Source organism: Kogia breviceps, chromosome 1, assembly GCF_026419965.1.
Source record: "Kogia breviceps isolate mKogBre1 chromosome 1, mKogBre1 haplotype 1, whole genome shotgun sequence".
NCBI lineage: Eukaryota > Metazoa > Chordata > Mammalia > Artiodactyla > Physeteridae > Kogia > Kogia breviceps.
Genome location: NC_081310.1, coordinates 158,068,132 through 158,081,450, shown reverse-complemented (window position 1 = coordinate 158,081,450; position 13,319 = coordinate 158,068,132). Strand labels below are relative to the sequence as shown.

Here is a 13,319-nt window from a genome sequence, read left to right as displayed (position 1 = left end):
TATTGGATGATTAAAAGCTGATGGAAAAGTGGTCATTGACTCAGAACAGAGAAACCCACAACCCAAGTTCCTGAAGAGGGATTATATTGGCCGAGTTTTCCTCCAGAAGGCTCAGAACCTGCATGTACTAGATACCAAGTAAGGTGGGGATGAGAGGAGGGAAGGAAAACACTTCTATGGAATAATTGGATTCTAAGATCCTTTCTACCACTAGGTGAGTATCCCTTCCTTGTCAGGGTATTGGAGGCTTGTTCTCTGGAGAAACTGAACAGATGAGTCTCTAGAATCATCTGACCATTAGGCTTAGTGGAAGGCGGGAGTGAGGCCCAAGTTGAAAAAAAGGGAATCAAGTGAAATTCTGTATACTAAATGATGGTACTTCCCAGCGCTGTTCCCAGAACACTGGCAATCAGACACATACCAGCTTCCTGGCAGAGGTTTGGAAAATTACGTGAAATGGCTCCAGAGAAAAGCCAGATTACCACTCCACTCAAAGTGCAGGATTTTCTTGCTTCCTTGGAGGGATATTGCTTCCATTCCAAAGCATACCAGACCACCACGGTATTTCTGAGGACCCTCCTGCATTCTTCCGTGCACAAAATGTGGGGTTTTGTTATTCTTTTTTCCGTGCCTGCGACTGGTCTGGCACCAGGACTTTGATTCACGATGCGTGGTGGTGAATCCTGACTTTACAGCGTTTCTCCTCTTTGCGTCACCCAGCCTTCCGCTGCCATCACAGCCACCGCACCAGCGTCTCCTGGAGACCTGGGTCTCCAGATCTCACTGCATGTGCTGGAGTGCTGGCGTTAACCTGTTGGCACCTAAATCTCAGCTATTTGGGGTTTTCGCACCATGGGACCCCCACCCCGTCTTGGCCTGGCTCCAGCCCAGCCCAGCCTCTCTGGGTGTCTGCCCGCCTCCCAGCCTCCACAAGCAGAGCTCTGGCATCAGCCTAAGGCAAGGAGAGCAGACGTGTGGTTACTTTTGATCTCATTTTTTAGTCTCGGACCTCTGTTCTTCCGAGGATCACGTCAGTGCCCCAGGTGTCACGTACCCCAGCAGGCCTCGGCACAGACACCAGCCTACCCCACGCAGGGATCCATCTCACCAGGAAAACCCCACTTGCCTGCGATATTTGGGACCTTCAGGATGACTGGATTGCAGGCTCTTGATCTTCCTAAGCAATATTATGGAGAAAAACCATATTTATTGTCATGTAGGATTTGGTTCTGTGGGTCTTTTTTTTTTTTTTTTTTTGTAAGAGAACAAAAACTGGTTAAACGAGGTCTGCTGAAGTTGTGACTTGAACCACACTTGACCCTCCAGCAGGTAGGAGACAGACCACTTCACAGTCCTGCCTCCCCACAAGGGTGGGAGCCCACGCCTTCTTCGTCCCAGGCAGGAAGTGGAAGCCACCTTGACTGGAGCAGCCTGCCACACCAAGCAGACCCCAAGAGCTGGTCATTGTCCTTCTGGGCAGGTCTGTGCCCAGCACATCAGCTTCTCCATGCTACATGTTGCCCAGTTCTTCTGTTTGCTGTCCCACCAGAAACACTGAAGACCGAGGACTGGAGCTTCTTCTTCACGGGTCAGCTGCTCTCAAGAAGGACTGTGTTGGCTGGGCCATTAAGCTGCTTCCCTACTGCTGTCCCATAAACCTGTCACTGGAGGGCCTCCGGGACAGCCCCACCCTGCATCCTACCCGTGTGGACTGATGCTTCTGCAGAAAGGAGATGCCAGGCATCATCAGAGCACTCAACCACCAGCAACTCAGCTGAGACCCCGGCAGGGGTGCGGGACGGCCACTCCCACCCCACTGGCTGCTGTTCCTTCTTCCTCAGTCACTTGCTTGGGCTGAGGGGGACTGCAGGATGGAGTGTGAAGCCCAAGTCTGTTTCCCGACCTTATTTATTGAGGAGTGCCTCTTCCCTGTCCTCCTCAAGATGGCCCCCAAACCCAGTGTGCACCAAGTGGGGCTTGAAGGATGAAGCTGCCAGGCCCCAGGCAACTCTTCTGCAAAGTGACCTATCCTACCACCACAGCATCTCCCGGACACTCCTGTTACAGGCACTGCAAGGGACCGACTTCCAAAATGTACATCCTAGTTTACAATTAGCCTTGAGGGACACATCTTCCTGGGAATTTCTATACAGATGTTAGAATGGCTGATACAGTAACTTAAGTTTGCCTGTTTATGTAGTGAGAATTAGTCATTCACCAAACCCGTCTGTACCTTCCCTTTAGTGCGTTGCTTCCTTTTTAATAATGTTAAGAGCTGCCACTGTGTGGTATTCAAGTGAAGTCAGTATTCAAGGCATTAAACTTCAGCCTGAACTCTGTCACCCGCTAGAATCAGCCCAGACAGCTGTATCCAGGGACATGGGGCCACTCCCTCAGCTCCTAGGAGGCGCCGTGGACTTAAATGTGTGCTAAGTGGCTATCTGACCTCACTCTCTAGTCCTGTGTCATGAATCCCTTTGCAAAAAGTAACGTATTTGTGCTTTAAGTAAAATTTGGTTTTGCAAAAAATAAAAGTGCAAGATTTTAATGGACTTGAATATAACAAGAGTATGAAAAGTTCATTGATATTGTTTTAAATTCAACATTGCAACTAACCTGTAAGAAACTCCCACTTGTCAAGTTTTAGTTTAGTATGAAAGAATATCCACAATTATCTAAAAAGGCTATTAAAATGCTCCTCCCTTTTCCAATCACATATCTGTGTGAGGTCAGATTTACTTCATAGACATTAACCAAAACAGCATAACACCAAACGCTGAATGAAGAATCAGCTGTGAGAATTCAGCTGCTTCTTGTTAAACCGGACAATAAAGAGAATTGCAGGGGACTTCCTTGGTGGTGCAGTGGTTAAGAATCCACCTGCCAATGCAGGGGACATGGGTTCCATTCTAGGTCTGGGAAGATCCCACGTGCCATGGAGCAACTAAGCCTGCAAGCCACAACTACTGAGCCTGCGCTCTAGAGTCCGCGAGCTGCGACTACTGAAGGCCGTGTGCTCTAGGGCCCGCATGCCACAACTACTGAGTCTGCGTGTTGCAACTACTGAAGCCCGTGCACCTAGAGCCTGTGCTCCACAGCAAGAGAAACCACTGCAATGAGAAGCCCTCAACCGCAATGAAGAGTAGCCCCTGCTTGCTCGCTACAACTAGAGAAAGCTCATGTGCAGCAATAGACTCAATACAGCTTAAAAAAAAAAAAAAAAGTATTGCAGAAATGCAAAATGATGCCACTCATCACTTTTTCGAGAGGGAGATATAGTTATTTTTCATAAAAATTATTTATGTTAACATGTAATGGGTTTTTTTTCTTTTGAGTGAATTGAAAGTTATTTTTAAATGTCCTATTTTAAGTGCCAAGAGGGTTAATACTGGTAAATATAATCCTCATAATCAAAAGCTTTTTGGTATCTTCAGCAAACTTTAAGAGTGTAAAGCAGTCTTGAGACCGAGAAGTTTTGAGAATTGCTGGATCTAGTCATTGAGCACCAACAACTGTTAGCAACACAAAGAGCAAAAATAATCAGATGTTATATGCTTCCTTATGAAAGAATACACCACCACCTATAGTTATGTCAGGGAGGTAGAATGTGAGTCTGCAAGCTTCTGGATCCAGCTGCCAATGTGTGGGAAGTAAAGAGAACAGAGGAACATGCTGAACTGCATGAGTATGCAATCTACAAAATCCAGACTGTGGGAAGCTACAGGCCAAATGCCCTGGGTTCTTTAGCAGATACATTGAGAGGAAAAGAAAGTAGTGGAGGGGAACCTGTATATATATATATATAAAAGAGAATTTAAATGGCCTATAAACACTTTAAAAAAGGGCTGAACTATAGTGTCTACAGAAAGACACTTGGGTGATAAAACTATGAAATACTAAAAGGAAGTGATTATTGTAAGAATCAGGATAATAATTACTTTGGGGGTGGAGCGGGGTTGAGATTGGAACAGAGTGCTTAGAGGAGTTTGTGGAGGGGCAGGCAGTGTTCAGTTTTTTAGTCTGGGTGGTTGGTGTCAAAGATAAAGGTAGACAGTAGGTAAAGTGTTAGGACAGATTTTAATTAGTAATATGCTATTGCAAAAGGGAAGAAGCCCAGTGTGAACTGAACTTTATACAGATGTGACTGGGTATTTTTAAAGGGATAATAAGGGAATAATAGGGAGGGTGGTGAGTAAGGACACAGTACAGTAGTCCCTTAGTATCCCTCGGGGATTGGTTCCAGGATCCCTCTTGGATACCAGAATCCATGGATGCTCAGTCCCCTTAGTTGGCCCTCTGTATCTGTGAATGCAGAGCCCATGGATGCAGAGGGCCAGCTGTAGGGTCAGGGAAGTGAAAACTTACATAAAGTGGGGAGAGGGGAGGCTAGTTCACATGAAACCCATCTGGATTTGCTAACTGGTGCTTACCCAAGCTTAGGCTCCTACCCTCCCACAGAGACTGGGAGACCAGCCCTATATTAAGGTGTTGGCTGGAAGAAGCAGTAAATTCTTTTGACAGCCTTGAGTTTTCTCAGGCAGGTACTTTAAGTGGGGCTAGGGTCCTCCTATGGCCCTGGCCTTGAGCAAGTTAGAACTCATAAAAACTATGTTAGTGTTTAAGTTTTTAGGCCAAGGTTGAGACCTAGTAGAGAAGAGCACTCAGAGGAGCTTGGCTAGAATTTGGTGAAGGAGAGAATGTTTGTCAATGGTTACAAGAGTGTTTGCCTTAAAATAATTCACTAGGAGATATATGTGTGTGCGGTTTTCTGTATCTCTGTTATTTACAATAAAAAGGTTAAAACTTTAAAAATGAGACAGTTAACTCCAGGAAAAACAAAGCAAAACAAAATTGTATACAATTGTATACAACAGAAGTTGTATACATAGTATACAACCCGGCCCAATAAGAAACATTAACTTTATAAGGTGAGCACTACGTACTGATTTAATAAAAAAAATTGTGATTCAACTGTATAAGGAGGATGGGGGAACTGTAAATGTATATGTGAGGTGGCCTGAGAGACCTAATTCTCATTGGCCCTTATTAGAGACTATGATATAATTTCTTAAATTGATAAAGAAATAATAGTATAAGAATATTTAGAAACATGGCATTTTATAAAAGAAGAAATATCTAAAAGAATTAAAAATGGATGTTTGGGGAGCAAGTAAGACTAGTGGGTGGAGAGTAGTGGAACAAGATTGCTGTTTTTATTATAGGCCATGAGGTAGGTTTTTATTTTTATTTTATATTTATTTTTTGCATTTCTTTGATTAAAATATAAAAACTAAAAAAAAATATATAAACAGAACATTACCAGCACCTCAGAAGTTACTCTGTGCCTTCTTCCAGTCACTGACTCCTTGGCTGCAAGGGGTTACTGTTATCCTGAATTCTGACCTTTAATATCATAGATTGGTTTTGGCTTTTTCATTCAACATTATGTTTCTGGGATTCATCCTTAATTTTATGTGTAGTTATAGATTGTTCATTCTCATTGAAGTAACACAGTCCATTGTGTGAACATTCCATAATATATACAATTTATTGTTAATGGACATTTGGTAGTTTCCACCTAAACATGCTTTTCATTTTGAAGGAGTAATGTTGTATGTGTTTATTTGCTTGACTAATCTTTTAAAAACTGCCTTGATTTCAGTCAGAAATGAGAAAGTGCAGTCATTTCACTACCTGGATGATAATGTGGTTATTAATAGGTATTACTTGGTGGAGCCTAGTAGTACAGTACTCTCTCCTTACAGTAAGTGCTCTCTATACTACATGCTCTGATTGTAATTAGTGAACTGAAGAGTAACTACAGGGGAAATAGGTAATTTGGGGCTGCTGAATTAGGGAATTATGAAGGATTCCCTAATTCAGAAGTTATGAAGAATTGGGGTGGGAAAGAGATAGGAACAAATGTTAAACGTTTTGTTTTGGTTCAGTTCAACAGATGTATTTTGGCACTGTGCAATAAAGTGTGGCATTTAAGTCAAGTATCTATACAGTGTTTCAAACTGGGTTTTGTGATCCATTGCAGGGGTAGTGACTTCTGTTTAGAAGGTTGCCTCTAGCATTGAAAAAATGGAAATAGAATAGAAAATACTGTATCAATATAATAAGGGTAAGTATTTCATGAAAATTTTGCTTCAGTATGTGTCTATTGGGTCATGTATGTTATCGTGGTTTGCAGTTAAAAATTTTTGAAAGCCATTTCTCGTTAGCACAACCTCTGACTAGCAGACCACTCCATCTTATCTAATTGATCACTGTTATTTGGTTGATTTTACTTCACTTATGTTTCTCAAGTCTCTCTGCTTCTTTCCATTCTTTCTGCTGCTATCTTAGTTAACTCTGACTTGGGCTATTTCAGAATTATGCCATTTGGTCTCACTGCCTCCAGCCTTGCTCTGTTCATTCATTTCTCAACATTGCATTTAGAATGATCTAACGTGCATGTCTTCTCGGCCCAGTGTCTCTCTCTCTCTCTCTCTTTCTCTCTCTCTTTTTAAAGTAGGGCTTTATTTTTCAAAGCAGTTTTTGGTTCATAGCAAAATTGAGCAGAAAGTACAGAGGGTTCCTACATGCTCAATGCCCCCGACCCCGCCGGAAGGCCTTGCCCACTATCAATAATCAGCATTAGAGTGGCACATATGTTACAGTCAGTGAACGTGCATTGACACATCATTATCACTCAAAATCCATAGTTTACATTAGGGTTCACTCTTGGTGTTGTATATTCTATGGGTTTAGACACATATGTGGTGACACATATACATTACATCATCATACAGAATAATTTCACTGCCCTGAAATCCTCTTGCTCTGCCTCCTCATCCCTCCCTCCCCTCAGTCCCTGACAACAACTAATTTTTTTTTTACTGTCTCCATAGTTTTGCCTTTTCCAGAATGTCATGTAGTTAGAATCATGCAATATGTAGCCATTTCAGATTGGCTTCTTCACGTAGTAATATACATTTAAAGTTCCTCTGGGGCTTCACTGGGTGGCGCAGTGGTTGGGAGTCCGCCTGCCGATGCAGGGGACACGGGTTCGTGCCCTGGTCCGGGAGGATCCCACATGCCATGGAGCGGCTAGGCCCACGAGCCATGGCCGCTGAGTCTGCGTGTCCGGAGCCTGTGCTCCACAGCGGGAGAGGCCACAACAGTGAGAGGCCCGTGTACCGCAAAAAAAAAAAAAAAAAAAAAAAAAGTTCCTCCATGTCTTTCTGTGGTTTGGTAGCACATATCTTTTTAGTGCTGAATAATATTCCATTGTCTGGTTTTACTACAGTTTATTTAACCTTTCACCTGCTAAAGACATCTTGGTTGCTTCCAAATTTGGCAATTGTAAATAACACTACTATAGGGCTTCCCTGGTGGCACAGTGGTTAAGAATCCACCTGCCAATGCAGGGGACACGGGTTCGAGCCCTGATCTGGGAATATTCCACATGCCGTGGAACAACTAAGCCTGTGCACCACAACTACTGAGCCTGAGCTCTAGAGCCCGCAAGCCAGAACTACTGAGCCTACATGCCACAACTAGTGAAGCCCACATGCCTAGAGGCTGTGCTGCACAACAAAGACAAGCCACCTCAATGAGAAGCCCATGCACCGCAAGGAAGAGTAGCCCCTGCTCGCCTCAACTAGAGAAAGCCCACATGCAGCAATGAAGACCCAATGCAACCAAAAATAAATAAATAAATAAATTTAAAAAAAATAAATAAAGCTACTATAAATATCCGTGTGCAGGTTTTTGTGTGAACATAAGTTTTAAACTCATTTGGTAAATACCAAGGAGCACAACTGCTGGATCGTATGTTAAGAGGATGCTTAGTTTTGTAAGAAACTGCCAAACTGTCTTCCACAGTGGCAATACCATTTTGCATTCCACCAGCAATGAATGAGAGTTCTTGCTGCTCCATATCCTGTCAGTGTTTGGTGTTGTAGTGTATCTCATTGTTTATTTCAGTCTTTGTGTTTTTTTTTTTTTTTTTTAAATCCACTGTCTTCAGGATAAAGCCCAGGTGTCATAGGAGGGCATATAAGGTCACTTGTGAATTGGCTCTAGAACCAGGTTGAAGTTTCAGCTCCACTAATTATTAGCTGTGTATCCTTGGGCAAGTGACTTAATCTCTGCCCTTGTTTTCTTATCTTAAAATGGTGATAAGAATATTACCTACCTCTGAGGGTTGTTGTGAGGATTAAACAAGTTAATACATGTGAAGTGCTTAGTACAGTGAGTAACAACAGTAAGTGCCCAATAAATATTAGTAATTATCATCGTTTGGTCCTAAGTAATTTTTCTGTCCTTATCACTTGCCATTTCAAGTCGTGTGTTTCAGCCTCTGCAATATAAAATTGTTTGCATGTAAAATTGTTATATTCTGTCATTTCCAGGCCTTTGCTCTAGAATTTCCTTTTCTTTAACTTTGCTAACTCCTACTCATCTTTAAAGACTTAATTTAAATGTCAGTTCCTCTGGGAAGCCTTTCTAGTCCTCCAAAGCTGGGTAATTGTCTCTCCCAAATCATTCTGTACTTATGACAGTGTGGTGTAATTGCCTGTTTTTCATTAGACGGTAAGCTCCCAGAGGGTATGAACTGTATATTATTTATTATCAGAGTCCAGAAACACGAGAGGTGCTCAGTATGTTGTTTAAATGAATAGACGAATGAATTTCTGCAGTTCTCTATTGTGAAAAAATCTAACTATATTTGTTCCTATTTATTATCTCCTTCTATATTTCTAGTTCACAAAGCCTGGAGTAGAGAATTCAAGAGACTACCCTGACTTGGCAAAGGAAGCAGGTAATATAGAACATTCAGATCTTTGAACATCGTAGTTTATTGTGTGGTCTTTCTTGATTGTGGAGCAGCCTTGCAACCTTAACAGGAAGCTGGGTCAAAGGAGATGTTTTAATTTCAGGGCCAAGCAGTCTAAGCTTAAGTATCAACTGTTTAAGGGAGTACTGGGAAATACAGGCTTCCCACTCATGGAGACCTTGGGAGCTCGGTGGTCCCATGAAGTTGTTCAGGTATAGTCCTCCTCTTAGGAAGCCTTCCCCTTCCTTCTATTCTTGCCAGCTTGTTGCCAGCAACCCAAAAAGGGTTGCTGTGGTTTTTAATTAGACACTGCTTGTCTCTACAAGTGCCTAGTGCACTCAGTGTTCATAAATTAGGTTTCATTTCAACTCTATCGTTCAGCTCAGTATTTAGATATTACTATACAGGGAATCAGAAATCTCTGTCCCCCAAAAGGAAAGTTCATGAGATTTGACTAACTGATGTTGATTTTCGGGGTAGACACAGTTCATTTAATGTTTTATTTTATTTTTACTTTTCTATTTTTCTAAATTGGTTTTCTTTTTTTAAAAAAATTTTTAAATTTTATTTTATTTTTTTTTATACAGCAAGTTCTTATTAGTCATCAGTTTTATACACATCAGTGTATACATGTCAATCCCAATCACCCAATTCAGCAAACCACGATCCCCACATCCCTGCGTCTTTCCCCCCTTGGTGTCCATACGTTTGTTCTCTACATCCGTGTCTCAATTTCTGCCCTGCAAACCAGTTCATCTTTACCATTTTTCTAGGTTCCACATATATGCATTAATATAGGATATTTGTTTTTCTCTTTCTGACTTACTTCACTCTGTATGACAGTCTCTAGATCCATCCACATCTCAACAAATGACCCAATTTTGTTCCTTTTTATGGCTGAGTAATATTCCATTGTATATATGTACCACATCTTTATCCATTTGTCTATTGATGGGCATTTAGGTTGCTTCCATGACCTGGCTATTGTGAATCGTGCTGCAATGAACATTGGCGTGCATGTGTCTTTTTGAATTATGGTTTTCTCTGGGTATATGCCCAGTAGTGGGATTGCTGGATCATATGGTAATTCTATTTTTAGTGTTTTAAGGAGCCTCCATACTGTTCTCCATAGTGGCTGTATCAGTTTACATTCCCTTGGTGTATTCTATTTTAATGTTTTTTTCCTGTGGCTATCTGGGATAATATTCTTTTTTAAAAAAATAAATTCATTTATTTTATTTATTTTTATTTTTGGCTGCATTGTGTCTTTGTTGCTGTGTGCAGGCTTTCTCTAGTTGTGGCGAGCAGGGGCTACTCTTGGTTGTGGTGTGCAGGCTTCTCATTGCAGTGGCTTCTCTTGTTGCGGAGCATGGGCTCTAGGCGCACGGGCTTCAGCAGTTGTGGCTCGTGGGCTCAGTAGTTGTGGCTCACGGGCTCCAGAGCGTAGGCTTAGTAGTTGTGGTGCACGGGCTTAGTTGCTTCGCGGCATTTGGGATCTTCCCAGACCAGGCCTTGAACCTGTGTCCCCTGCATTGGCAGGTGGATTCTTAACCACTGTGCCACCAAGGAAGCCCTGGGATAATATTCTATACGTAGTTTTGTATCCTGATTTTTAAAACTTATTACTATAAACATTTCTCCACTTAAAACTGGAAAAAATTAATTTTTGCATATTTCATAATATATTTATGCTGTAATTTTTGTTGGATATTTGCTTCACAACTTTTTGGTATTTTAGAAGAATTATAGTAAACATCTTGCTGAACACAAATATTTGTTCTCATCTCTAGTTATTGTTGAGGACAAAGCCTAGAAGTAGACTCACTGGAACAATGAACATAAACAGTTTTAAGACTCTTGTCAGATTATTTTTCAGACTGTTTATATTATTAGTTTCAGTAGCAGCATATGAGAATGCTCTTTTAAACATAATCTCATGAACATTATTATAAGTAAAACATTAATTTTTTTGCTCATACATTAAATGGGAAAAGATAACTAGTCTGACTAAACCAATCCCATAATCAATCATATATCTTCTTAAGTTAAAAAAAACCTTCAAAGTAATACATTCATATTGTTAAAACACACACACACACACAGATGGCTTATACTTCCCAGGCCCCTTCCCCAGCAGGCAACTTCTTTTAACGGTTTTGGCTTTAGTTCTTCTGGTGATTATCTCCATATCTCTAAATATTTGTTCCACCACACTTATTCCAGTTTTTGATTTATCAGTTTTAGACATCTGTTTGCTTCTCACTATGGTAGATGAGGATTAAGGTTACACCTAATCTCTAGCTTCCACTCTCCTCTTCCTAGTTTATTTTCATAATTTTTCCCAGTTCCTCCATTGGTCATTTCTGTACCTTTGGATAGCATCCTTAAAGCTTCATTTCTTGTTCCATAGACAGGGTCATCTCTTGACCCTGGCTTTGTAAGATGACCATATGAGTACTCCCACACTCTCGCTCCTCAACAATAACGTGCTACCCTATTTTGTCCTCTAGATGTACGATAGAGCCACAGAGATGAATAACACACCTTGACATTAAGGAGCTTTAAGACTTTGGGATTTAATATATTGATATTTATAGTTAGGTGTACAGTTAGAATAGGAAATGTTAAATATCAAAAAGGCGGTATGAAAAAGTGTTACAATAGCTTAGAGGAAGAAATGATAACTTTTGAAAGGTAAGATAACTTCTGAAAGTCTGAGATGATTTGATGAAGGATTTGTCATTTGAATTGAACATAGACTAACTAGAGGTAGATTTACTGTGGGAAAACTCTAAACTTATTTTTACTCACTTAAAGTGCTATGTGATAATTTTTTTTGTTTTTATAGGCCAGAAGGCTTTAGCGGATGCACAGATCCCTTATTCTGCAGTAGAACAGGCATGTATTGGCTATGTTTATGGTACGTAGTAAACTATATATTCTAAAAATTACAGCAACTACATAAACAATGCAGAGGAATTTGTGAATTTTAACCCTCAAAACTCAGAGTTCAGGGTCTTATTCTCATCATTCCTAGATTTCCCTTATGTGTCAGCCTAGTTTAGTGTATATATATATATATATATATATATATATATATATATATATATATATCCATTATTGTAGTGCCAAAACAGTATACTTTTTATTAAATTAAAACACTTTTTATCTTTTTTCTTTGTTGTCTTAAAATTTGTATTTATTGATTTTTTGTGTCTAATAAAATTTTTTCATTAAGATTTTTCTAATTAGAAAAATGATATATACTATTGTAATTAAAAAAAGGAAACTCAGAAAAGCACAAGAAAAAATAAGTCACCTGTAATCTCATTATCCAGAGATTATTACCATTACTTTTTTGGTGTAGGTCCTTCAGTGAGTATGAATATATGTGAATACATATGCACACATAATTTTCTCTTCAATTTAGGTCCTAGTTACATACTTTTTAGTAACCTGCTTTTCTCATTTTATTGTATTCAGTATTTCCCATGTGATTCAGTCTTCTTTCATTTCATCATTAATATTTTTCAATTTTTTTTTTTCTGGAATAGATTAAACATTTACATGGTACAAAAATACAAAAGGTAGATGTTTATGTAGTAGAAAGTCTCACTCTTATTCCTGTCTCCCTGTCTCATGATTCCCTTTCCTTAGACAACCAATTTTACTAATTTCTTTTTTTTTTCTTTCTTTTTTTTTTTTTTGGCGGTATGCGGGCCTCTCACTGCTGTGGCCTCTCCGGTTGCGGAGCACAGGCTCCGGATGCGCAGGCTCAGCAGCCATGGCTCACGGGCCCAGCCACTCCGTGGCATGTGGGATCCCCCCAGACCGGGGCATGAACCCGTGTCCCCTGCATCGGCAGGCGGACTCTCAACCACTGCACCACCAGGGAAGCCCTAATTTCTTTTTTTAATTGAAGTATATTTGATTTACAATATTGTGTTAGTTTCAGGTGTACAGGAAAGTGATTCAGTTATATATATATATTTTCAGATTGTTTTCCATTATAGGTTATTACATGACATTGAATATTGTTCCCTGTGTTATACAGTAAATCCTTGTTGCTTATCTGTTTTACGTATAGCAGTGCAGTTTCACTAATTTCTAGTGTATCTTTTCATAGGTAATTTATCCATATAAAAATAAGTATGTGTGGGTGAATAAATACCCCCTCCCCCTTTCTTTTGTTACACACATGGTAGGATAATATACACATTATTTTGCATTTTGCTTTTTTAAAAAAATTATTTATTTATTTATTTGTCTGCACTGGGTCTTAGTTGCTGTGTGCAGGATCTTAGTTGTGGCATGCGGGATCTTTTAGTTGTGGCATGCAGGATCTATTTCCCTGACCAGGGATTGAACCCAGGCCCCCTGCATTGGGAGCATGGAGCCTTAACCACTGGACCACCAGGGAAGTCCCTGTATTTTGCTCTTTTTAACTTAGTAGTTCTTGGTGACTATTCCAAATTGTTTCATAAGGAGCTTT

At 40.3% G+C, this 13,319-nt stretch overlaps 1 protein-coding gene across 7 annotated transcripts in view; it reads left to right on the top strand.

Moving 5' to 3' along the window:
* The window catches only part of SCP2 (sterol carrier protein 2), a 167,468-nt gene that overhangs the window by 3,635 nt on the left and 150,514 nt on the right, over positions 1–13,319 (top strand). For 3 of the 7 annotated variants that reach the window (XR_010835516.1, XM_059038093.2, XM_067007494.1), the window contains exons 2-3: positions 8,755–8,812; positions 11,676–11,747. Coding sequence is in view for 4 of the 7 variants with exons in the window: in XM_059038093.2 (XP_058894076.1) it covers positions 8,755–8,812; positions 11,676–11,747 (130 nt within the window). In the remaining 3 variants the exon portion in view is untranslated. The remainder of the gene's footprint in view (positions 1–8,754; positions 8,813–11,675; positions 11,748–13,319) is intronic. The other 4 variants (XM_067007500.1, XM_067007508.1, XM_067007487.1 and 1 more) reach the window with 2 other exon arrangements.